At 53.3% G+C, this 23,260-nt stretch overlaps 2 protein-coding genes across 2 annotated transcripts; both read right to left on the bottom strand.

The window, feature by feature from the left end:
* Nucleotides 1-1,323: 1,323 nt before the first annotated feature.
* On the bottom strand, nucleotides 1,324-15,258 carry TGME49_233810 (Sel1 repeat-containing protein; the record flags this gene model as incomplete). Its single annotated transcript, XM_018780375.1, has 14 exons — nucleotides 1,324-1,443; nucleotides 2,474-2,557; nucleotides 2,878-3,390; nucleotides 3,716-4,051; nucleotides 4,526-4,999; nucleotides 5,443-6,656; nucleotides 6,969-7,062; nucleotides 7,641-8,263; nucleotides 9,139-9,483; nucleotides 9,999-10,102; nucleotides 10,396-10,506; nucleotides 10,869-11,091; nucleotides 12,124-13,439; nucleotides 14,060-15,258. 14 exons carry the CDS (start codon nucleotides 15,256-15,258, stop codon nucleotides 1,324-1,326), a joined length of 6,756 nt encoding a protein of 2,251 aa, XP_018636767.1.
* Nucleotides 15,259-17,703: 2,445 nt separating this feature from the next.
* On the bottom strand, nucleotides 17,704-23,146 carry TGME49_233790 (serine/threonine protein kinase AktR, putative; the record flags this gene model as incomplete). The annotated part of the gene is made up of 9 exons (XM_018780373.1): nucleotides 17,704-18,319; nucleotides 18,804-18,889; nucleotides 19,364-19,521; nucleotides 19,967-20,084; nucleotides 20,423-20,493; nucleotides 20,937-21,137; nucleotides 21,479-22,124; nucleotides 22,457-22,728; nucleotides 22,924-23,146. 9 exons carry the CDS (start codon nucleotides 23,144-23,146, stop codon nucleotides 17,704-17,706), a joined length of 2,391 nt encoding a protein of 796 aa, XP_018636768.1.
* Between the last annotated feature and the right edge of the window lie 114 nt (nucleotides 23,147-23,260).

The following is a 23,260-nucleotide window of genomic DNA, read 5'->3' as shown; positions in this document are numbered from 1 at the left end:
GAGCGTGGGGGCGGGGGGGGGGCTCGGAAGCGTCTCGCTGTCTTTCTGTGTGTCTCGTCCGTTGACACCGTCACTCTCACCCGTTCCTTTCTCAGATAACAGTGAACACGATATCCCTTTAGGACATAATAGTGTGTTTCACAAAAATGATGTCAACAGCACGGTGGAAGTTCAGTCAGAAGGACGCGACGATTCAATCACTGTGTCGGAGATGCATGTACGACAGCCACTTACCTTGCATACAACCACGGTTTGACGTTTGAGTAACGGGATGCATCCTGTATCGCCATAGTTCGAGGCTGCTGCCCAGGACAGCGGACTTCAAGCCAGCGCTACCTGTCAAAAAAGCGATCGCACTTCAGCCAGCGCAACAAGTGCATTCGTGCAAGCTATGTGCGTTAACTCGGCAACGGCAAGACACGGGGCAACTGCTTCGTCATGAGATCTTTACAAAGAAGCCAAGGAAGCACCCGACTTTAGCAAAAGGCGATAAAATGATCCCCCGCTCTTGCTGAACTGACACCGAATATGTCCATGTCTGATGTGGAAATAAGTTGCTTCGGAAAAGCAAAAAGGGACCGTTACTGCGAAATCTAGTCGCTAAATGTATTTGCGCTTTCACAACGCCACAACGTCTTGCAGTTATACGTGGCTCTCCCGTACCTCTGAGTAGCACTTCTAAAAAGATGCCACACACGCTGCGCTTCTCTTTGAGTGGACCGTTTTGACTGCAGACGAGGTATTCTTTCAAGTAGAACGCGGTTCCGATCATGGCGCGACACATGGCAAACGATCCAAGACTGGGCCAGGGGGTGTTTAGGTTACATTTGCACTTGCCACCCCGACAAAGTTGCAAAGAAAGACGAAGCTTGTCAGAACTCCTCTGCAGTTACGAAACCACTGAGACAGCGATACATTGTAGCGATGGTATAAAGAAGGAAATGAGAAATGTATTTCTCTGTCTTCGCACTTTGACGATGTTACCTACCTTTCCACGCTGATGCACGTGACACACTATCACCGCGGCGAAGTTTTCGTACCACGGCCGCCGGATTGTTGAAACAGTTCTCCGCTGAAGTGATTGAACGTCGTTTCATAGGAACTCTAACTAAGCCCTAAAACCTGTCGTGTTGATGTGTGCCAAAATTCCCCATGGGTCTGCAAGGGTCATCCGCTAGAGCGGATCTGGCACGATATTCGGTGACGCAAGTCTCACATGCCAGCGTGATCTCCTTTTACGCAGATCTCTTCATCGGTTTTCCTTCTGCCAAACGGCACCAGAGCAAATGATTTGGGCGCATGCGTCGAACAGCGGCAAGACGGCTACCACTCCCAAGAAAGGGCAGAGTTTTTGCCGTATGAAGCCTGGCCTCGTGAGAAAAGAATCTCCGGTGAAGTCGTCTCTTCGTTGTGTCCTGAATGCATCCGTACTCGATGGTCCAGCTGTGTAAAAAATTGAATGCATGTGACAGGCGTGTGTTTGGATGAAACCACATCGTTAGGAGATTCACCAAAAGAACAAAACCTAAATAGGGCAGATAAATGTCTTCGACCACTGCCCGAGCAGACTAACCATCGCGCAACTTAAATCAGGAAAGAAAGTGCTACTGACCACCACATGCGGTAATCCAACTGTGATACAAGTTGCGGCAGCCAGGGGATCTTGTCACTTCCGAAAGCGTTGCGCGGTTCACCAGCGATCCGCCATTCCGTCCCCGGATTCGAAGGCGAGGATGGACAATCAGCACGAAAATCGATTCTGCGTGCCTTCTTCATTACGTATTTTTCTCTGGGTGTCTTACGCGCAACGCCTCTGTCTAAAGGCACTCATCATCGTTTCATTTTACCCCGCCTGCGTGACATTTCCCGCCTCATATTATTTCGTTGAACCGTTCTCGGTCAATCTTCCAGCAAGGGGCCAAAGGTTCCGCACAAAAGCGCCTTGCTGCCACCGCGTACTCACCCCGTGGCAAGCACAGGCGAGGACTTCTTACCGACCATTCCGTGCACCCACGCAGCTTCGTTCCATTCTGCCACCCCGAAATGTCTACGGCGGCACAGATACCGAAAAAAAGCAGATCTCGTAACGAATCCTTCTCTGTGTGTTGTATCATCTACGCACTGAACCGGTCGCTTGCGCGTCTCGCATCGTATGTAAAGTACAAGGGACTCGAGCGGCGATACCGTTGGACACGTTTCGCGGCTCTGCACTTTGTCCTCACACGAAACCCATTCGACCCTCCACATTGCCAAGAGGCAAAAATGCAAAAGCTCGTGGTGGATATACACCGCAACGGACACGCGACCTGCCGTCCACGTTTGCGGATTTCCTCTATGGACTGGCAAATCTGATTCCCCGCTTCTTTTTGACAGTCTTTCTGCAAACCTGTCCAGCACCGCAAGCCGTCGCCTATGAAAAACGGCAGGCGCCGTTCAACTTTTTGTGACTACCCACTTCGTTTCTGTTACTCACTTGCAGCAAACTGCGAAGTTCCTGTCCTCGCATGGCTGGCAAACGAGTCTTCGCAGTCGGCCGGTGTCTACGCACCCACCGATCCTGCACGGTTAATTTACAAGTGGTGACAGTAAGCCATATTCTTTAACGCCAAGAACGCAACCGATGCCAAACAAACCCCGTCGACGCGCTACTCAGATATAAAACAACGGCGATGGTCTCGCACGTGTGGCATAGAAAATTCGTAGTCGCAAGAGGGTACAAACAGTTCCACAATTTTATTCAGCTGAAAAATGCACGGGGTCCCTCCCAGTGACCCTCCGGCGAATCTGCGATCTCTCTCCCTCGCCGTCCAGTGTCCCTCCGCCTCTCCCCCCGCAACTACTTTCTGGGGCATCGCTATCTTTGTCCACTTCACCCACCCCTGCGCGCCGGCTCTCCACCTCTTCGCCATTTCTCTCCGGCAAAATTCCCGGACCTGTCGCCGTCACTCCGGTGTCTTCACAAGTTCTCTGGCGAGCTGGCTCTTCTTCGCCCGACTGCATGCGTGCATCAGCGAGGGAGACTGCCGACGTGGTTGGACTCGAAGACCTCGCTGGAGTTTCACTGTCTCTTGGTTTCGGCCAAAAATCCAAAGGAGAACCTTCGCCTTCTCTTTCTCCTCGTCTTTCCGTCACGGTCGCACCAGCGGCCGCAGAGCCTCCCGTCCCAGTGGAGTCCACTGCTGTCGGTCTCCTCTCTCTAAAAGAGTCCACGTTAAAGAAAGGGAGGTCGTTCGTCTCCCGTTCCGCGGCGCGCAGCGGCGGCCCAGCAGCAGTCAGACCGCGTGCATGCACCGCAGTTAAAATTCCCAGGAGCGAGGCCAAAAGCAACAGGCAGAAAACGAGCAAGAGCCGGTTCCAGACGTAGTTCTGCGACTCGTGCGCGCGTTGTTCCTAAAGGAAAAGAACCACACAAATAAATGTTCTCACGAGTTTCCAAACGGACAGGGCTTGAGGCAGTTCCTCTCCCCGACGCTCGACTTCCCTTCTCGAACTGCATGCGATCTTGTGGACACTGGACCCGAGGCTCGGCCTCCTGCACACTACGTCAAAGCCGCACCCTTCCATTTACAAGGACAGCAAGCACACAGACTGTCAGTTTCGAGGAATTCTGGAGATGCACGCCCGAAGCCTTTACGTGAACCTGAAGAAGACGAGTTCCGCGACGTAATCTCTCGCAAGAAAGACGCTTCAGAATGCCAACGTCTCAGCTGCTTACTGAAGCTCGAAACTCCTGAATGCATGCGATTGGAGACGGGTCATCGTCTTTTCCCACTGCCAGCTCTTTCAGAGCGTCTCCGTCCTTGACATCCCCGTCTTCTCGCCCACGTTCCCAAACCGTCTCAATCTCTCTCTCTCTCTTCTCTTCGATTTCGTGCCCCGTCTGCGGCGCTGCCACCGCAGAGACAGAGGCAGCAGGGTCGGAGACAGAAGGGACAGACAGGTCGATGATGCGTCGCCCCGCCCAGTTCAGCAGCGCTCGTGTCAACGCGAGAAAGCCGAGAAATCTGCTAGCCGCTGCATGCTGCGGATCTGTGGCCATGGCCCAGTAGATCTGGAAGGGGAAAGGCGCAGAAGTCCGAGAAAAGAGAAAGGTGATTCGATTGCAAAGCCACCGGCAAGCCGACACAAAACGAAATGCGAAGCGACACCCCGAAATCTGCAACACAAAAAGCTGTCTGAAAAGGCGCACCATGGAAACAACAGTTCCGCGTGAGGGAAAGAACCTACACCCGCGACAAACTGTCGAGATCATTGTGAAAGATGAATCACAGCGTCCTCCATCCAAAGAGATATTTCAGGCCTTCACTGCATTCTGTTCACCGCTGAAGTCTACATCACCCTTTTTGCATGTTTCGCCGTCTCTCATATGAAACTCGCAATTTCCGTCGCTTCCAGCAGTGCGCTAGTGTGTGTCGCCAACTACCTCTCTTACTGCTCCGTTTCCTCGCACCGCCACATGCCGCTTGCCCTTTGTGTTTTTCCCATCACGCCTTCTGCCCGTTTGTGTCACATTTTGTTCCTTTACCTTGTACGCCTCTTTGCGGTTTCGTCGGACCCCCTGCCCATACTCCAGGGCTTCTCCGAGCTCGAGGAGTCCGCGGCCGTCTTTCTGCTTCGCCGCCGCGCTTCTCCACAAGAACGATGCCCTTTTTCTCGCTTCGATGGCGTCGAAGAAGAGTCGGGTGACCCAGGCGGGAACAGCAAAGGGCCTTCCGCCCTCGCTGTCTCCCTTCTCGTCCCGCCTGCGCCCCCCGGCAGCTCCTTCGCTGTGGGGCACAGCCTGAGAGCCCTCGGACGCCTCGGAGCCCAAAGCCGCTGCGCCGGTCTCCTCTTCCACAGTGCGTCTGGCGATCTCCTCAATTCTCTCCTCGACAGACAAACTGCGAAAAACCGCGCTCCGACTGGCAAAGGATGCATGCACCTGTTCCTGCATGTCCTCGAAGAACGCTGCCTGTTCGAGGTACGCGCGTGTCACTTCTAGCATGCTCGTTGCATCACCCTGAGAAAAAACATTGAGGACCGCAGAGAATATCCGGGAAACCGTGTGGATGTTTTCTGAGCAGACCTGAGTATAGGACTGCGATTCTGAGACGTGCAAAGACTCAACCCACATTTCCTCATGAAAGATACGAAAAAAACTTTTCTCTTTGAGGTTTTTTTTTGACGGAGCCGAAATTCAAAGTGCGAGTCCCTCTCGCCCGCGAACGTTCCCCGGTCCACGCAGCAGTTTCTCGACGCCAGCGAAACCGTGCATGGATTTTTTCGACTGGTGTCAGTCCCCGTTGGCTCTTCACTGTTTCTCTGTTTCGTGTGTGTTCTGTCGTCTGAACGGCGTCCACAGTCTGCAAAGCATAGCTCTTGACAGATGCGCTTCGGATGCCGCAACTAGATGTTCCCTTTTCTCTCTAGCTTCTTGCATCCCCCCGCTTTCGTCTCGCGTACCCCTGCAGCTGCTCTCCGCAAAAAGTAGAATGCGCATGCGCGGCCTTCGCTCTCTGAGTTGCTCAGGCGACCCCACTCGCCCTCGCCTTCTGCTGGTCCTGAGCTCTGCGCGAGTCGCCGAAGAAAGGGAAACCGGAGATGAAGTCCCTTGAGCCACTCGTCTCCTGGAGGCCGCGCCCAGCACCTGAGGAACTCCGAGACTCGCAGGTGCCGCAGGTGAACGGACATGGCATTGGAGGCGACCGACACATCACAGTTTTCCGAGACGGTCCCTGCTTCTGCGGGTGGTTCTCGACCGGCTTCTGTTTTCTTCGGCGCAAACGGCGAAATGGCAGCAGCGGACGCACTCGACACTGAGAAGCGAGAGTCAGAGATGGCATAGACGGCAGTCTCTGGAGTCTCCAGGTAAGCTTGCTGCGGGAGGAGGAAATCTCTCGGCACCGCAAAGGCAGAGACATTGGCACACCGCTGTCCCTCTGGCCTTTCCTCCGTGGGCGCCTCAGCTTCCCTCCTTCCTCGTTCTCGCTCTTCTCTCTCGTGGGCGCGCGCGGGGGCTTGCTGTGCATCTTTCTCTTCTCCGTTGTTGTTGCTCTTTTCTTTGAGCGCAGCTGAGAGACGCCTGACGAATTCTGCGCGTCGTCGCGTCAGGCGCGGCCAGAGACCCGCGGCGTTAACGTGACCGACGGAGTGACCAATCTCCGAGAGAAGCAGATTGACCAGCAGCGCGCCAGTCTCGTCTCCCTTCGAAAACGCGTACGAAGACAACGCGTGCAAGGCACTCACTGTCGGGTGGCTGAACGCCACCTTCTGAAGCAAAGCGAAGGCCTTTTCACATCTCTGCCGAAGCGACTGGCCCTTTCGAAGAGTCTGGGGCGCAGAAGAAGAAGGAGAAGAAGAAGAAGGAGAAGAAGAAGAGGAAGGAGAAAACGAAGAAGAGGGATCTAAGGAGGTGGAAGACGCGGCAGGAGTGGACGGTGACCCTTCGTCCGCTCCTTGAAGAGTGAGAACGGCGACGTTAAAGATGGCCTCGACTCTTCCTTGTTCAGCTGCCTTCTTGTAGTAACGGAGAGCGACAGAGACGTCAGTTCCATTTGGAAAAAACGAGGACGGATGGGCAGAAATCGACGACGGCCTCACCCCACTCATGTGGGCATTCGCGTACAGCATCTGCGCGTTGCTGTCGCCGAGGTCTGCTGCCTTCTGCAGACTCTCACCTGAAGAGAAGAAAAAACAAGCGACAGCCACAAGTCGAAAAGCGGCCGGAAAACAGGACTCCACCGTTCCAGCAGACTATACCGAGTCGTGAAGATCGACGTCGGTTCCCAGACACAGCAAGCGAGCGAACGCGTCAGCTGTCGCTCGTCGAGGGTGAGGCGTCACTGTGTCGCGGCTCTCCAGGACAGGAATCAGAAAAAGCGTCGTTTCTTCTCATAACACACAAACGAAACGAGATGGAACAAGACCGAGAGGTATCCACAGACAAATGAAAACGCGCATGGACTCATGTATGCCGTTGTCACTCTCACCAGCTAAGGTGCTGTTTGTGTACCCTTCGACTCCCAGGCGATAGGCGAGATACCGCGCGAGATGGGCGGACCCTCCGTCTCCGCCAGCGATGACCTGAAGAAGTTGCGCGGTGAAACGTGAGTCAAGTTTTGAGGGAACGCGTACATGCGATTGGCGGAAAACAGTTCGTGCGTTTGCAAGACACAACGCATGCACTCAAAGAACTTCACCCCAGTGCAGGCGAAACGCACTGACGAGGAACCCCCCCTTTTATCATCCGGTGGACATGCGCGGACGTTTCTTCTTCCCGGAACATTCTTTTTTAAAACGAAAATGCATTCACTTTCCACGCATGCTAGCGGAACAGACAAAGCGAGCTTTTTTAAAAATGCAATGGTCGACAGCACAGACGATCATACGCGCCACCTCGATCTCTCCCTCTCACCACGGTGCTATCAATCACCATCTAGCGAGAGGTGACGATGTTTGGCACATCGTACGCCTCGAGCCCTCCACACGACTTGAATCTTCGCACAACAGTTACTGCATGCCCTCCCCTCTGTGTACGCCGTCCTGTGAAGGCGCAACAGCTCCCGCACAGTGGTGTAGTGTTGAACCTCAGACACCGGAGTCTGGTTTCACCCTCGAAGCCTCTGAACCGTGGAAGTCTTCGTTCTAGGTTGTCTCTCTACCTGTCTGAGGTACGGTTCTGCTGCAGCTCTGGGTGATTCTGGAGTCGCCCGTTTCTGCGTTTTCTCGGCAATCCCGCGCTTCTCCTGCTGCTCGTCCTGGTCGTCGAACGCGAAGAGGCGCTTGAACCATCCGTCAAAGAAACCTCCAAGGCGTCCCCCGCCTCCTCCGAAGGTGTCTCCTGCGGAGCCCCACACATCGTGCCCGGGCGCACCCGTCGCCCCGCCGGCTTCTCCTGGAAGCGGCGAAGGCCCAGCTGTATCTACAGCTTCTTGAGGAGGTCCAGTGGCTCGTAAGTCTGTCCCTCCTCCCAAGAAGGAGAAGAAAGAACTGGCACTGTCGCCCCCGCTCGAGTCAGCGGTCGAGTCGGCGACACGGGCAGAGTCTCCGAGGGGATTCGCCGTGCGTTCCGGCTGCGTTCCCAGAGACGCCGAAGCAGCAGAGGAAGCTGAGGTTTCTTCCTTCTCTTCGGACTTCTCCGACGCGTCTTCTTTCGCTGTCTTCATGGCCTCGCCCACATCTCCCAGAAGCAAGTACGCCAAAGCCATCGCCGCGTTGGTGTCGCCCATCGCAGCCGCCGACCTCCAAAGCTCTGCAGCGCGGTCGACGTCTCTTGCAATGCCACCTAGAAAAAAAAAAAGGACAGAGGAAGTCTTCTGCGATGTCGCCACAAAACGGGTGTCTCTTCTCTCGCAGTTCCACTGCACAACAGGACAAACGATCTTCTGAGAAAAGCCAGCTTCGAGGCAGACGTAGAAGACAGAGAGAAACAACCAGCCGGAGCCCCACAGTAACTGTCTGTCACCGAGTCGCTGTGTCGCGAACAACACACAACCAGAGAAGCGTTCAATTCTGAACATTCAGTGGCGACAGAGGCGATTCCATCGTATCTCGCGTTCTTTCTTCGAACGTCTCCTCACAACATCAATGTCTCTCCCACCCGTCAGAACCGCCCAACAGGACTCTGAAGTCGTTTCCCCAGGAACTCGCGCAGTCTCTTAGTCTATACCCTTGAAGTCTGACTTCGACTGCCAAGGATCTCGCCGACACTGAGAGACAGGAAACGAAAAGGTGGACCTCCCCTCCGCGTTGAAACTCGTTTTCCGTCTCGCCGTTCCGACAAAAAGACAAACAACAGCTCAAAGCGTCGGGAAGCACATGGCCTTATACGGTTTAGAGCAGAAAATAAAAATAACTGGCAGGTTCAAATCGGACGCGTCTCTTGAGCTTGGTCGAACCGACTTCCACCAGAAGCCGAGGAGCAAGAGGTTAGGTCTGTCGTCTAGTGCATGCAGCAGCGTGATCTCTGAATTCCGTAGTGAAAAGAGCCTCGGGAAAAGCATCTTTCTCTCCCCACACCTCCAATAAAGTTTGAGGTCCTCCAAGACAATCAAGAGCGACTGAAATCCACTCTCTCAGGCTCCCCGCTTACCGTCGTGAAAAACTCACAGCCTTCTTTCTTTCTGCTTTTTTGCTTTTTCTGCCTCTTCCTTCTCTCACCTGCTTCATGTCCGTGGAAGTAGAGGTCGCCGAGCGCGGCGAGGCCCCCTGGGCTTCCGTCTCGCGCCATGCTCTGCACAAGCAGCGCATATTCTTCGCTTGCAGTGCTGCTCCCGACGGACGCCTGGCGTCTGCTGCTGCCGGCATGGCTCTCGTCGGCGCTGGCGACTTCGATGCTCGACAGCGACGCAAGCGTTGCGTTCGTATGTCGAAACGCCGCGGGGACCAGGTGCTCGCGCAGCAGAAAACGCGGCTCTACAGGCAGCGCGTTTTTGTCAGCAGCTTCGCTGCCGACGTCCAGGGTGTGCTTGACTGCGGCGAAGCAGCCCACTGCGGAGTCGCCAGCTGAAGAGAAAAGAGAGGGGAGAAAATGGCGACGTGGACGAGAAGAGGAGAGACGCGACGGCCGAACAGACACGGAGGGAGAAAGGAAGGACGAGCGGCAGAGAAAAAGGTGGACGAACGGCAAAGGAAGAGGAAAGAAAAGCAGAGAAAGAAGGAAACGAGGCAGAAGCAGGAAGGTAATGGAGAGGAAACCGGAGGAGAGTGGGGAGGCAGACGAAGTGAGAGTGCGACCGGAGGGGAACGGCAGAGAGGCGACAGACGGGCAACCTGGGGCCGGACACGAGGACGCTTGTCCGGCGAGGAGGCTCCGCACACAAGCAAAAATAACAAAACACAAAGTAAAGAAAAAGCGGAGGGAAAATCGTAGGGAAACGACGAAAATAAAGAGAAACACACAGGACAAAGGAGGCATAAACTCAGAAAACAGACAGAAAGAAAAGGAGGACCCTTCAAGACAGAGAAACGCGAAGAAAACTCTCCACTCACGAGACTGCAGAAAGCAGAAAAAAACTCACGGAGACGCTCAGTGGACATTTGAGCCTTGATGAGCTTCCTTGGTCTGAAGGGCAACAGTTCGTTTGGAATCCGAGGCTCGTCAATCTCCTCCTTCTCTCTGTATCTGGTCAACAACACAGACGGAAATCGACAACCTGTGAAACGCCTTCCAAGAACAATTCTGTGCTCAATTCTAACTCCCCAGTCACATGCACTACACCTGACACTCACCCGTACACACGCACATATACGCACATTGGTATCTGTCTCAATATGTATACGTGGCTATCTATTTATATACATATGAATATACATATGAATATATGTATATACATTTGAATATATGTATATATATGTATATATATATCTATATACGTATATTTATGTAGGTAGAAAAATGTAGTGAACATTGAGTACCTGTAATCTACATTTCCTAGACCGGTTCGAAGGTAGTAGGCGGCTGCGAGCTTCCCCAGAGCGTCTCCCATCTGCGCTGCCATCTCGTATTTTATCAGAGGAGCATCGAAGCTGCAGAAATGGGGAAAACGCATGTGCCGAACGCAGAGGTGGATTTGACACCTGAAAATCGTTTCCTGATCACCGACTGCGCTGAGAATGTGCATGCACAGTCGAAAAGAAATTCGAACATACGCTGGAAGCTTCCGGAACGCCTGCCCCCCCTTCAAAAGCGTTTCTGTGTTTCTCCGTCGGTAGCCGATGGGGACTAGCAGATCCACGCCTACGAGCAGCAGCTGTGTCGTTCGCGCTCCTACACGGATGGCGTACGAAGAAAACAGTAACTCTTTCCTGTCTGTGTCTACAACGCGTTCCTGCCGCGGAAATCCTGACCGTCTCCTGGACTTTCCTTCTGTCGCCAGTCTGCGCCTAACCTGCTGCGAACTCCTCTGGATCTCTGAGAGATCCCCTCTCCGTTCTTCCAAAGTGGTGTGTCTGTCCGCCAGGGACTTGGCCCTGCCTCCAGAAGGTCTGGCGGTATATACAAGTTCGACTGACGATGAAGGACGAAGAGGCTTTTTATTCCGACGTCCTGCGTCACTGCCCACGCATGCGACCCCGCAAGAATCGGCGGGAAACCCAAGGCGGTCGCCAGACCTGAGCGCGCGGGAGACACAGGAGACATTTCTTCGTGGAGATCATGGAGACATGTCTACAAAGGTATCAACGTGTATACGAATCTTAAAGAAGGCATGTATAGGCGTCGAGTGGATGACGTCTACTTTTTCCAATGCCGTAGAGACAGAGAAGAAGGATAGAGGAGAGTATCTGAAGACTCAAGAGACAAACAATGAGAGTGTGTCGCAAGCAGGCTTGTCGCTCTGACTCCAGCACCACGGAATCACAAGCTACGATTTTGACAGGGTTGGATTTCGGAGCTGAAGAAATGATTTGATGCAAGCAGGTGCAAGCATTCGTCTTCAACCGTCAGATGTGAAAGCGCGAGATTCGTCAAGGATGAACTACTGTCCAAGTGTTTGTCCAAGGTGTCTTCACACAATCAAGGACGACCGCCTCCCGTAGTGACTGCTCGACTGCCGACACTTGGTCTTTTACGGTAGAAAAGTCAGTCCCGGAGACAAAGACACACTAGAACGCCTCTTTCTCTCAAGAGTTCTGCTCCTTCGCGTTCCTCTCAGTTTGTGGGCAACCGCTGTTCCCTCCAGAGGCAACATGTAAAATAGAGAACTCGATTCCACGCCGCGAGGCTGTTTCGGCTCTGCACGCGGCAACCTCGGTGTCTTTGGAAGCGAAAAAAGAACAGAGTTGAAGAGACCTCCTGCATGCACTGAATAACGAAGACCCGCGGGGTGTTCTTGAGTGAAGTTCTTCTCGTTTCTGTGATCGAATCTTCGCGCTTCACACAAATCCACCTTTGAGCGTGTACACACTCTACTGCGGACAGTCATGGAAGACACCAGAAGCTCTCCACACCAAGCAGACTTTCGTTCACGAAAAGTCTTTCCTTGATGACGGAGACTCCTCAAACTATGCACCCGTTTTTCCTTTTTCGAACTCTTTCCTCAGAAGGCCTCGACACCTCGAACTCTGTCCTGTACTTCTTCCGAACTCCTTTATCGTTGGATGGATCGCATGCATCACAGTTCTTCCCCTGCAGCTGTTCCTTACCGTCGATCACGAAGCAGGTCCCGCAGAGCTGTCGTCCTCGATTGCCCTCGACGGCGCACCGCAGGGCAAGAGCAATGTCTCTCGGCCATCCACCAGGCAACTGCAGCTTCCCCTCAGCATCCGGAACGCCAAAAAACGACAAGAATGCACAAGCTCCATACGCTTCTGCCTGAAGCTTCTTCACGACCTGCACAGACAGGTTGTCAAGCTCCGTCCGCAGGGCTTGGAGCACTGCGGCAGTTTCCTCTGCGCTCTCTGCTGTCTCTTCTCCGTCTCCTGCGAAGCCGAAAGAAACGTTTTCACCAAGAGGAAAGAGAGGCTCCTGCGTCAGCGGTGTCTGTCGCCTCATGCCCTCTCGGCGATACTCCAGCACCCCTCGGAGCAGAAGGAAGAACTCCCCGAAATTCTGCACGGAACGCGGAGCGGCTTTTGCATGCAGCGGCGAAGACGGGGAAAAAGTCTCGGGAGGCGAGGCAGACCGAGAACGCGCCTTCTCGATTTCTGCGCTGTCTCTGGTCCCTGGGCCGCGCGAGTGCAGTTGGCTTCTCCTCTGATTCGACAGGGGGTCCTTCCCAAATTTCCCCGGCTTCGCCACACGCAGAATCAAGTCGACGTACGCCGAGGGACGGAACTCGATTGGACCAACAGTCAGCGTCTCCTCCGGTCCGAACTCGCCACGGCTCTGAGCTCCTGGGCCTCGCGGTGAAGCACTGCCTGCTTGCTTTCCCTTCGCTTCACCGGATGCATGCAGGCTGGCGCTAGAGGAAGCTTTTGAGGGCAGAGAGTCTTCTGAAGAAGAAGCTCGTGAGTTGCTGTGCACCGAGTCGGCTTGCGGCAGGTGTCTATCCTGCCCCAGGGGGGCGGCAGAATCTGGAGAGACGTTCGCCTGCGACTCCGCGAGCAACGGCCCTGCCTCCTCACGCCGTTCGCTTCGCACAGACTGACCTGAAGTCGAGTCGCGAGAAGAAAACGCAGTCGCCTCAGGAGAAGAATCGCCTGCGGAAAGGCTGGCCGCTCCACCCGGCTGGCTCCCGCCATCGGGTGTTGGTCGAGGTGGAGAGGCTGTCGACGGCGCGGGATCTGCAGTGTGAAGTTCAGAAGGCTGTGAAGAGCCAGAGGCAAGAGGGGAGCTGCTTTTACCTCCAGAGAGTGGAGAGACTGCGGAGGCAGAAGACGCACTTTCAGACGAAGACGCACGGGTCCTCTGCCGAGACGGCGCGTTAGAAACAGATGAGGCAGAGCCGCTTGAGTCGCGCAAGGAGGCGGTTGGGGTACCGAGGTGCCGCCTTACAACGTCTTCGATGATCTCAGTCATCCTGAGTGCACATGGCAAAAAAAGGAGTTGCGCAACATACGCATGTGCAGTTCTTTTTTCGGCCAAAAGAGTATAACATTTACTTGCTGGATGTGGAAAAACATCCACCATGGTTGACAGCAAGATACGCAGGTCCCTGCCTCTCCCTAGAGAGGAACAAGAGAACCTTCGCCGCACACGGAAACGGTTCTCACAGGCGCTGCGCTGCACGACTTGACGAATTCCTCTGTTTGGCGTTTCGGAGAAGTCCAAGACAGCAAATAAAGATCACGCCGCTTGTCTGAGACAGCGGCTAGAAAGTTGAGTCTTCTCCAGAATCGCAGATTTCTTTGAAGAAAGCCTTGAGGGGAGGCCGTGCACCTCTTTGAGGCACCGCAGAGGGAACAGACACCACTCTAGCCCCGCGTGGAAAAGTGGAGTCACACAGGAAAGAAACTGTAACTCGCAAAAACTACAGGTCTGTGTATGGCGCCTCTTCCTCCAACCGTCCATGCCGCGATTCCACGAAATCCTCTCCTTCACTTACTATAGCATACACCCTTCTCCGCCACTGCCTCCCGCTACCTTCTCGGCTGGTCCACGAACCTACATTTGCCGGTAAGCAAGATGTTCGAAACGTACTTTGTCACTTCGTAGGCGCGAGCGTCGCCTTCTGACAGCTCGTTTCGACCGAGAGGTGTAAGGAGAGCACCAGGCTCCAGCGCTTCGCTCTCAGTGATGCTTTCGAAGAAAGACTGCGGAAACGCTCTGCGGTCCACGAGACGCAGCCGCCGACTGACTTCTTCTTCGATGTCGGTCCAGACAGAGGGGGAAAGAGCGAACTGTGGAAACTGCATGCGAATGCTCTCGAGAACATAGTCAGAGTCTGTCAGAGGAAGTGCCCTGTAGTAGCGTTCGTCGTGCTGGTAAACGCGGTGGGTGGCTGAAGCGGTGTCGTCGGCCTCCCCGTCTTCCTCACCGCCGTCTTCCGGCGGATCTTCTTCTTCCTCGTACTCGTCCTCCACCCACTCGCCTTCCTCTTCAAGGACAGAAAACGGCTGCGCAGCAGCAAAGAGAGGAGCGAAGAACTGAAGCGGTTCCGACGCTAAAGGTGAAGCGAGGAGCGAGTGTACACGCCGAGACGGACGCGACGCTTCACTCGCTGAACGGAAAGCTGGGTCCGGCCGCGTTCTCGACCGAGGAAGGAGGGGAGACTGGGGAAAAAGGAGACTGGAGAACTTGGACAAGAGCAACAAAAAAAGACAGAGGGACTCAAGGAAACCGCGTTTCCGGCAAGGTGACAAGCAAACACAGGGGTACACATAGACATTTGGACTTGAACGGGGAGTTCCTGTTGTGCATCTCTCGACGGGTGGAACAGACACTGAACCTTGAGATGAGCACGACGGAGTCTCGCCACGAGTCTGTGCGGGGAAACGAGTACGATACGGCACTCCCGAAGACACCAACCGCTGACCGCGCGCGAGCGGAGCCCCCCTGGCGGCGGAAGAGGCGGCACCGCCGCTCGCGGAAACCGAATGAGAGGACGAGGTCATCCCGCCTTTCATTTTTCGGTGTCGATGACAACAACTGACTGAAGCGCTCTGAACAGGGTGATCCACGGAGAGTCTCTCCCGTGTACGTTTACCCGGATACCGAGGCACATCGCGGTACTCTGGCAACTCTGCTTTCGCAGCGGATGGGAAAAAACACTCCGTTTTTCGCGCAGAAAAAAGTGTGGAGGTAGAAGACAACGCAGAAACGTCCTTTCTCGCCCTCTGTCCGGTCGAAGATGCCCGAGTCGCCACGCCGGGCCCCGGCAGCGACACCGACTGCTGCATCTTCGCAACCTTCGCTACGCAGAATGTAGCGAAGAGGCTCTCCACGAAGTATCCTCCGACAGAAGACAAAAACGTACGGAACTGAGATGAGGGGCTCGACAGTTCTCTGTGGCAGATTCGAGGCGTCGCAGGAACGCCTGCGCTTGAAAAAAATCCGCTCGGCCGGCACAGCTCAGTAGAGACGGCTGGTGCATGACGCAGCTACTCGCGATAAACGCCGCGAAAAGGGCGAGGAAAACGGAACTCCTCACGTTTTTGAGGCGTCGTCTGTCAAAAACTAAGAAGGGTGCGCAGGGTGGAACGACGGTCATTCCATGTCTATGAAGCGGTTCGAGTCGACACCAGGAACCCGTCCCGAGGTACCGTGAGCAGACGCTTCAACTGCGCTGTTGGCTTACCCTGGTTCTAAATGCACAAACGGGTGTTGCAGCGAACAGTGCACAAAACAATTTCAGCGACGATAATGTTGACAAGTGGGTCAGCCAGAAGTGAGCAAAAGCGGGATACGTTGTGCCGGACAAGTAACCGAGAAGGAAGCGAAAAGTACGAAGACGACGACGGCACCTCTCGTATGAGACAAGTAGGCGGCACGCGCTCCCTGGTCCGGGCAGTTTTTGACAGCTTCCACAGGGAACAGTTCAGCAGACCGTTCAGCGATTTCCCACTCTTTTTTCGGTCCCGTTCTCTTCCCCCGCCAATCTTTTCACGAGCCGGCTTTTCTGCGAAGGGCTCCTTCCAATGAAATACGTTTCCCGATTTTTTCGTCGCTCGACTGTGCCTGGGACACGCCGGCTCCAGGTCCGTCCTCATCACTTCGACTTGGAAGTAGAAGGATCGTAAGTCCAAGCATCCGATAAACTTTTTTTTGTAAGGCCAGAGATTTGCGCAAACGCTTGTCGCGCTATAGAGTATGTGAAGAAGGGAAGTCCGCGTGTCAACGCTATTGATAGGACGAAGGAGTCACCGACACAATACAACCGAGTGCAAAGCGCTAGGAAATATTCTGACAGTACAGAACCTCATACAGTGAGTTCGGGAAGAAGCTCCGAGTGTTTCAGACGATGCGACTACAGCAGCGGCCTGGTGGCATTGTAAAGCAGACTCACGGAGCGTTAGGTGATTAGAGAGAGTCATCTGTAGTGTTCTTTCGTGGAAAGACGTCGTGCAGGCCGGTTATTTCAGCATCGGATACCACTGCCCTCCGATCAGAAGCCGTCTAGACGGTAAAAAATCTCCTATCACACAGACTCTGAGTGTCTTCGTCGTCGCGTAGTACAGTGGTTTCCGTTTCCAAAAGGTGTCAGCGTCTGCTCGTCGCTAGTAACTGAGTTTCTCACTGCACTGCTGACTGTTTATTCGAATTACTTGGTAGCAGACCAATGACGTCTTCTTTGCAACCTGAAGGGCCTGGCATGACTCGAGCACTCTCTACTTTGAGGATTACCGTAGTGCTTTTCCTCTCGCATGTACTTGATGTTCCCGAATACAAATCTTGCCGGTATTTACTTTGCGAAACGTCGGAAGCACTTCTGTATGCACTTCCTGGCAATATTTCTGGTACTTTGCGATTGCCATCGATGCCTCAGCACCGGCGACGGTATCGAGTCGACTGAATCGTTTCTTTTGCATGGTCTTACACACAAGTTTAGCACCATGCAAATGACATTGCAAGAAATACAACGCGATACGACGGCCTCGTCTGCTCGTGCAGTTCAGTCCATCAGGAACAGCTTGCAAAGTCAGTCGTAACAACAAATTCATTTTCAGAACGAAACTGCGGTGTGTGAGTCGCTGCATTGGACATCCTCTCCAAATCATGAATTTGGACCCGTCAAAAACATGTGCACACCGAGGCACGTGAAACCTTCAGGTTTCAAACGATTGACGACGAAACCATACGCTCTGGTAACAATTCCGACCGTAGTCTACTTTGTCCGATTCAGTACTCGGGCATACCACATCTCCTAATGTCGCCCAAGTGGTGCCCTGTCGTGGAGATGGTTCTTGCAGCTCCAGTTTACCCCGGGAAATTCTCCAGAGAAAGCTCGCAAAGAAGCCCTGCCTGCCACTGCGTACGCTGTCCCTGAGAAACCATGAGGGAAATAGTTTGTGTTTCCGTCACTCAGATCGACACCCGATCTTGCCCAAGCTTTCGCCCTGGAGCGACGCCACCCCGACAAAGGAAGTGGTCGCACGCGCGCAGCAGACACACATCTCGGCCTCTACTTTGTGGAAGAAAAACGATTCTTCTGAAAAATGGAGGAGCGAGACGTCCTTCGATGCCATATAAAGAGGCAAGATATCGATGGGGTATGTTTTTTTAGAGGCATCCGTCACGTTACCACCAGATGTTTGCTGCCGTAGTGGCGTTTGCTACATTCGTATGAGCCCCTCCAAAGCAGTATCATAACCTGACATCGTGTAAATCAGTTCACACTCTTTTCCCTACCGCCTTTCACAGTCGCCTTTTTCGGGGCGAACCACGATGGATTCAAAAACGGGTGAATTCATCGGTGGCTTGGCTGCCATGGAAAGCTCACCGTCACGGTGAGATGGGATTGCTACGGCAACCGAGCCTGTGAAGAAAGGCTGCAGACGGTTAAGCACAGGAGCCACAGATACGGTCACGGAACGACCGGAGGGACCTACCATTACGTATCGCTGTTCTAAAATGTTGCCCGGCTGCTGCTGTGCTTGCCCTGACTGAATCACACGGGAGCCCGGCCTCGTCTTCACGGGAATCCGTTCTGCACCGCCAGAAACTCTCATAACGCTTTGTGCTCGCTTGTACAGCTGTATAATCCGCCCCTGCTTGTCTTTATCGGGTTTCGTGAGGCGTGAGCATTTGCTTCTGCTCGAGAACTGTACACAGCTCCCACTGGCGCTTGTGTCCGCCGTTGGTAGCACAAGGGAACAGCGCTCAGATGCTTCGCTCAGAAGTCTTTTGTTTTCCCAGTCGAAGTGACGAAACGGGCACGTAGCAGGCGCCTCCCAGGGAACATCTGACGACGAAAGTGTTCGAAAAGGACTTCCTTCGGATATAGTTTTGCCACGAGGAAGGCTGCACATGAAGCCCAATGCATCAGCCAAGGAAGGGATAGAGACAGAAAAATAAAGTTGCACACCGATGATTGGGTTGCGACGAGGCAATGTGCATTGAGACTTCATTCCACGGTAACGGACTTGTGATTAGTAATAGTGTTGTGTGCGTCGCATCGAAATATATCCGAGCATTAGTGTACAGACCACAAGCAAAGGCTCCACTATTGTGACGCGGATGTTCTAAGTACAAAGCTAGGCAAGCCAATAGTGACTTGCGTTCTACCGTAGCCACTGGTACCATGCAATATACACCATGTGGTCACGCGCTTTTAAAACGCCGCTGATGCGCAGGCCTTTCTGAAGCAAGGGCACACAATCGAGGAATCTGATGATCGGTCTGGAAGTCACGATTTAAGACAGCAAATCAACTGCACAGGCCGTGCAAGCTATTTCTAGTTATTTTTCTGTAGTCCAGTGTTCTAACGGCAAGTGGTGAGGCTTACACAGGATACGGACTTCTGCCAATTCCCAAGCGTTGCCATTGCAAGTAAGGCCGCAACAAACTCGGTGCCGCGCGCTCTGAAATCCGCTGCAAATACGTCAGTCGACATGGAGACCAATGTCAAATCAGTTGAGTCCGTCAGTTGCGCTTCTACTTTGAATCTGACAACTATTGGCCTTGACAGGGCGAGCAACAAACCTGCTTTCTCCCTTCCTCCCCCCATTTGATCCACCCGTGTTTAATTGCGATATTGAGGAGATTTGGTTCGCCTCGTAAGGGTGAAATAGTGTCTAAGTTTCATTCGGACATGCAACGAACGCTTTCACTGGATGTGCAGTCGACTGTTTGAGCAAACCACTGGAAAAAAATGCACTTCTATCAATGGAACCACAGTTCCCGGGGTATCCCTCATGTGCCGTGTCTGGGCCCTGGAGGCAATTATCCACATTTCAACCTTGTTTATTTAGCCCAGTTCATCAGCATCAGGTTTTACATCTTGCGCCAGCCGATGTGATGCCACACGAGTCCAGAGTTGCCCGGATGACGCATTCGTTTCCTGACCTTCCAGTCGATGCCTTGAAGCCAGGGATGAGCGCAAATTGAATCGACGCCCCCCGGGTCTGCACCAAGGCGCCGTCCAGGATCTACGTGAAGCAACCGTTCAACAAGGTCCTTTGCCTCAGGCGACACCTTCAACGACGACGGGAACGAAAGATTTCCTGGAGGTCACAACTCGTGCGCAGCCATCGCGTAAACTGTTGCGCGGTAAGATCGTGTCCAAACAGTCACATCGTCAATCAAAAGGAGGTTGTCCATAGTATTAGGCACAACCAGAAACGGTGTACGAAACCTGTCAACTCTGTCACCGAAACAGAGTGTTTCCATTTCGTCTTTTTTTCAGGGCCAACGGTACACCTCTTGAGCAACAACGATTTTCATCTCCTCTACTTTCAGGTACGCACTTATGGAGGATCGGGGGCGTTGATCATACGGGTGACCCAGTCACATGTGTGTCTTCTGCTCCCGGGGCAACACCAGTCACAAGATGTACGTACGAAAATTGTGAGCTCAGCTGCGTTTGCAAGGTGCAGGGGGGTGATAAAAAGTCTGATCGCGACCTGTCAAGACTCATGCACTACCCTGCTGATTCCTCGTTCCTATTACCTTCAATAATCCGGCTGTACATGCAGTTCCTGTTGCTTGAGTAATGCGGCGGGACGCCTGTCAGCATCTCGTACAACAGACATCCGATGCCGTAATAATCTAAAGTCTTGTCATGGCCCTGATCGGATAAGAGCAGCGAGCGCACTCACACGCCAATCTGCATACGGCTTCGTGTTCAATTTCAGCCTTCTGCATTGGCCGAAACGTATCGTTCCCTTCCTCAACATGCGTTTTCTGCAAGCACGGGTCATTTTGTCGGCTGACGGCCGTGTGGTTAAACGAAAACGCGGACAAAAAGGATCTGAATCGTGTTCCATGGCGCAAAATTCCATGTAACGACCAATTTTTTCACAATGGTCACATCCCTCTTCTGGAACATCATCTTCGCGACCGAATCTCTCAGAAGACGGAAACCTAGAATCTGCCATCAAAATAAAGAGGGGGGCACAAGCTTACCGTTCCTAGTAGCATCTCGGGACTGAGATATTCTGGACTTCCGCAGAAAGAGTAACTCCGCTGGTGGCCCTCTGAAAAGGAGGGAAACACAGTCGAAAACTCCAGACAATTGACGTGTTCATGTTTGTGTCGTTCAAGGTCTCGGAAAAAAAAGAAACGTTCACATACCTAACTGAAGTGACTAGCCACTCACGGCGACATCTACTTATGAAACCGGGCATCGATTTATACGTTTCCGCTTCAGACTGGAATGCAATCAATGGGGCAAGAAGCGCATTTCTAAGGAAATGAGCACGACACCATCCAGACGCAGAGAAACGTTCTTCGAGGACGCTAATCGTGAGGGAACGCATGTCGGTGTGTAACAGTCACGTCTTGGGCTTCCAACCCAAATGGTATACATGAGAAAGAACGGGTCACATTTCCCGCCCACATCCGGGTGAACACTGTCAGACACCCACGCCGGTGTATGTACTGTTCTAGAAAAAACAAGTCCGCTCTCCACAGTGCCTACTTGAGAGGGTTTTCGAGAGTCCGAAATCAGCGAGTCTACAGTGTCCGTCCAGGTCCACCAAAACATTTTCGGCCTTCAAGTCCCGGTAAAGAATATTGAGTTCGTGAAGGTGACGAAGACCGAGTAGAACCTCCGCAAAGACGAAACGGCACACGTCCTCGGGGAAGAACTGACACTCCCGGAGTAGCCGGAAGAGATCTCCTGGATCCAGAAGAACAAAGAAACGTGAACTCGCACTCTGTGACAACGTTTTCATGTTTCACGACGCATACGAGTGCCTCACACAACGCATTCTTGCCTCCAATGTACCCCTAAGCCCAGAACCGTCGCCATGGAGACTTGCGCCGATGGACGCCCCATTCACGACACACCAGGCGGGACAAATTCGTTTCTGCACTGAGTCTCGAATTGAGATATTGCAACGGAGAAGTAGTTTTTCCGACAGCTCATTGTGGCCCAGGAAAGAAGCTGGATGAGACGATAAGCCAGCACCGAGCATGGCAAGTGTGTTATGTCGAACCGCCTGTCACGCAGCTACGTACCTCCTGGACACAACTCGTTTACAAGAAACAAGTGGTTTTCCGATTGGAACGCCCAAAAAAGCCTCACGACGAACGGCGAGTCGCATTGCTTGAGCACATCTCTCTCCGAAAGCGCTCGGCGGATTTTGTTGGGTTCATGGGCTATTTTGTTTTTTGCTACAACTTTCAGTGCATAGAGGCGTCCCGTGTCTTTCTTCCGCACTTTATACACCACGCTGAACCCTCCTTGTCCGATGACCCCTTCTTCCCGAAAGTCTCGCACAGATACACCCCCTGATCGCGGAAAACGTGTGTATGTTCGCGTGGCTACCTGGCGCGTGGTCTCAGAGTTTCGTTCCAACACACCCTGCTTCTCATGGTCACTCTGTCCCTTGTGGACCCAAGTCTCGTAACCAGCTCCAGACTCGTGATGGGGAGTCTCCAAAGCACTCAAGGCAAGAGGGGAAGAGGGAGGAGAAGCATGTGCAACAATAGTACCAGCGGTATTTCCTCCAACAGCAACAACAGCAGTCGATGAGTCTCCGACAGGCTCTGCCTTCATACTGGATGCAGTATTCCGTCTCCGCAGTTCGGACGAGGTCCCCTCCCTACTCTTGTCTTTCACAGCCGCACGAGTGCCTGAAGGAGAATTTTGCCGGGACGCTGCCTGCGACACGAAAGCATATCGCTGAGATGTCGCTGTAAACGGATTAGATTACACCTACCCCGTTCTGTCTTACGAACACTGGAGCACTCAACGAAAAATCTAGACTGTTCTCCAGAAGTGTGTGCATGAGAAAAAAATCGATTTTGGGAAGCCTGTTGCTGTCGGCGAAAGCGTGACGGAATGTCCATGCAACGAACGTCAGGTGTGAACTCACCGTGAAGTAACAAATCTAGAACGTCAACACTGCTTCTGAATCGTGTACCCATTCGCTACTACGTTCTGGCGACCAAGCTGAGGTATCACCGGGCACGTTGTCGCGCTGATCCACTCACCTTGCTGGCACGCAGGTTGATCGTTCGGTCTGCTTTCCCACCTGGCGATTCGATTGATTCGCTAAGTTTTGCTCCGGCTGTGTTTTCACGGCGTGGAGCAAGGTTACCCTCTGGAGGTCCGGTTGGTTCACTGTACACGCACTGGAGGTAGTCCTCGAATGGCAAGCAACCAAGGGTGCGATGCATGTCTTGCAAATAGACATCCACCCAATCCCGGTTGCCAAGAGGACCACTCGGGTCTGTTCGAAGTGCCACAAGGCCATCTCCAAGTCCTGCAAACGGTCGGAAGAGATTAACAAGGCTGGAATTTATTGGATGATCGTGAACAACACCATCTAGAGGAATACAAAGCGTTGCTACTCGTCAAGACACACCTCCGGTCGTCAAATCTCAGTATCGTTTCCTCACACGTATTCTCTCTTGTGCTCATGCTGAGAGGAGATCGAAGAACCCTGCTCCCGTCTTACCTTTCTCCGCAAGACCCTCGATTGCACGGGCGAGTAGCCAACCAGTTGTTTCTTCATCAGGATGTTCAGCTACTATACGCAGTCTTGCCCCGCGACCTTCAATGTGGAACAGGCGTACATTCTTTGGTACTCTTCTGGCCTTCCCAGCGGTGTGTGTAAGTGACGAATAACGAGGAGACAGCCCCCGCTGGCCGCTCAGGCCGAGCCGTGCTGCAGATGACATCGTTGTGAAAACTCTAAAAAAGTGAAATCGGAGATTGGGCGCCGCCAGTCAACTCTATGAAAGGAGGCACCACTCAAAACAATATAATTTGATTCGAGGTGAGTTGTGTGCGTA

Source organism: Toxoplasma gondii, chromosome VIII, assembly GCF_000006565.2.
Source record: "Toxoplasma gondii ME49 chromosome VIII, whole genome shotgun sequence".
Lineage (NCBI taxonomy): Eukaryota > Apicomplexa > Conoidasida > Eucoccidiorida > Sarcocystidae > Toxoplasma > Toxoplasma gondii.
Note: the sequence above shows the minus strand (reverse complement) of the source record. Positions and strands in the feature narration are given on the sequence as shown.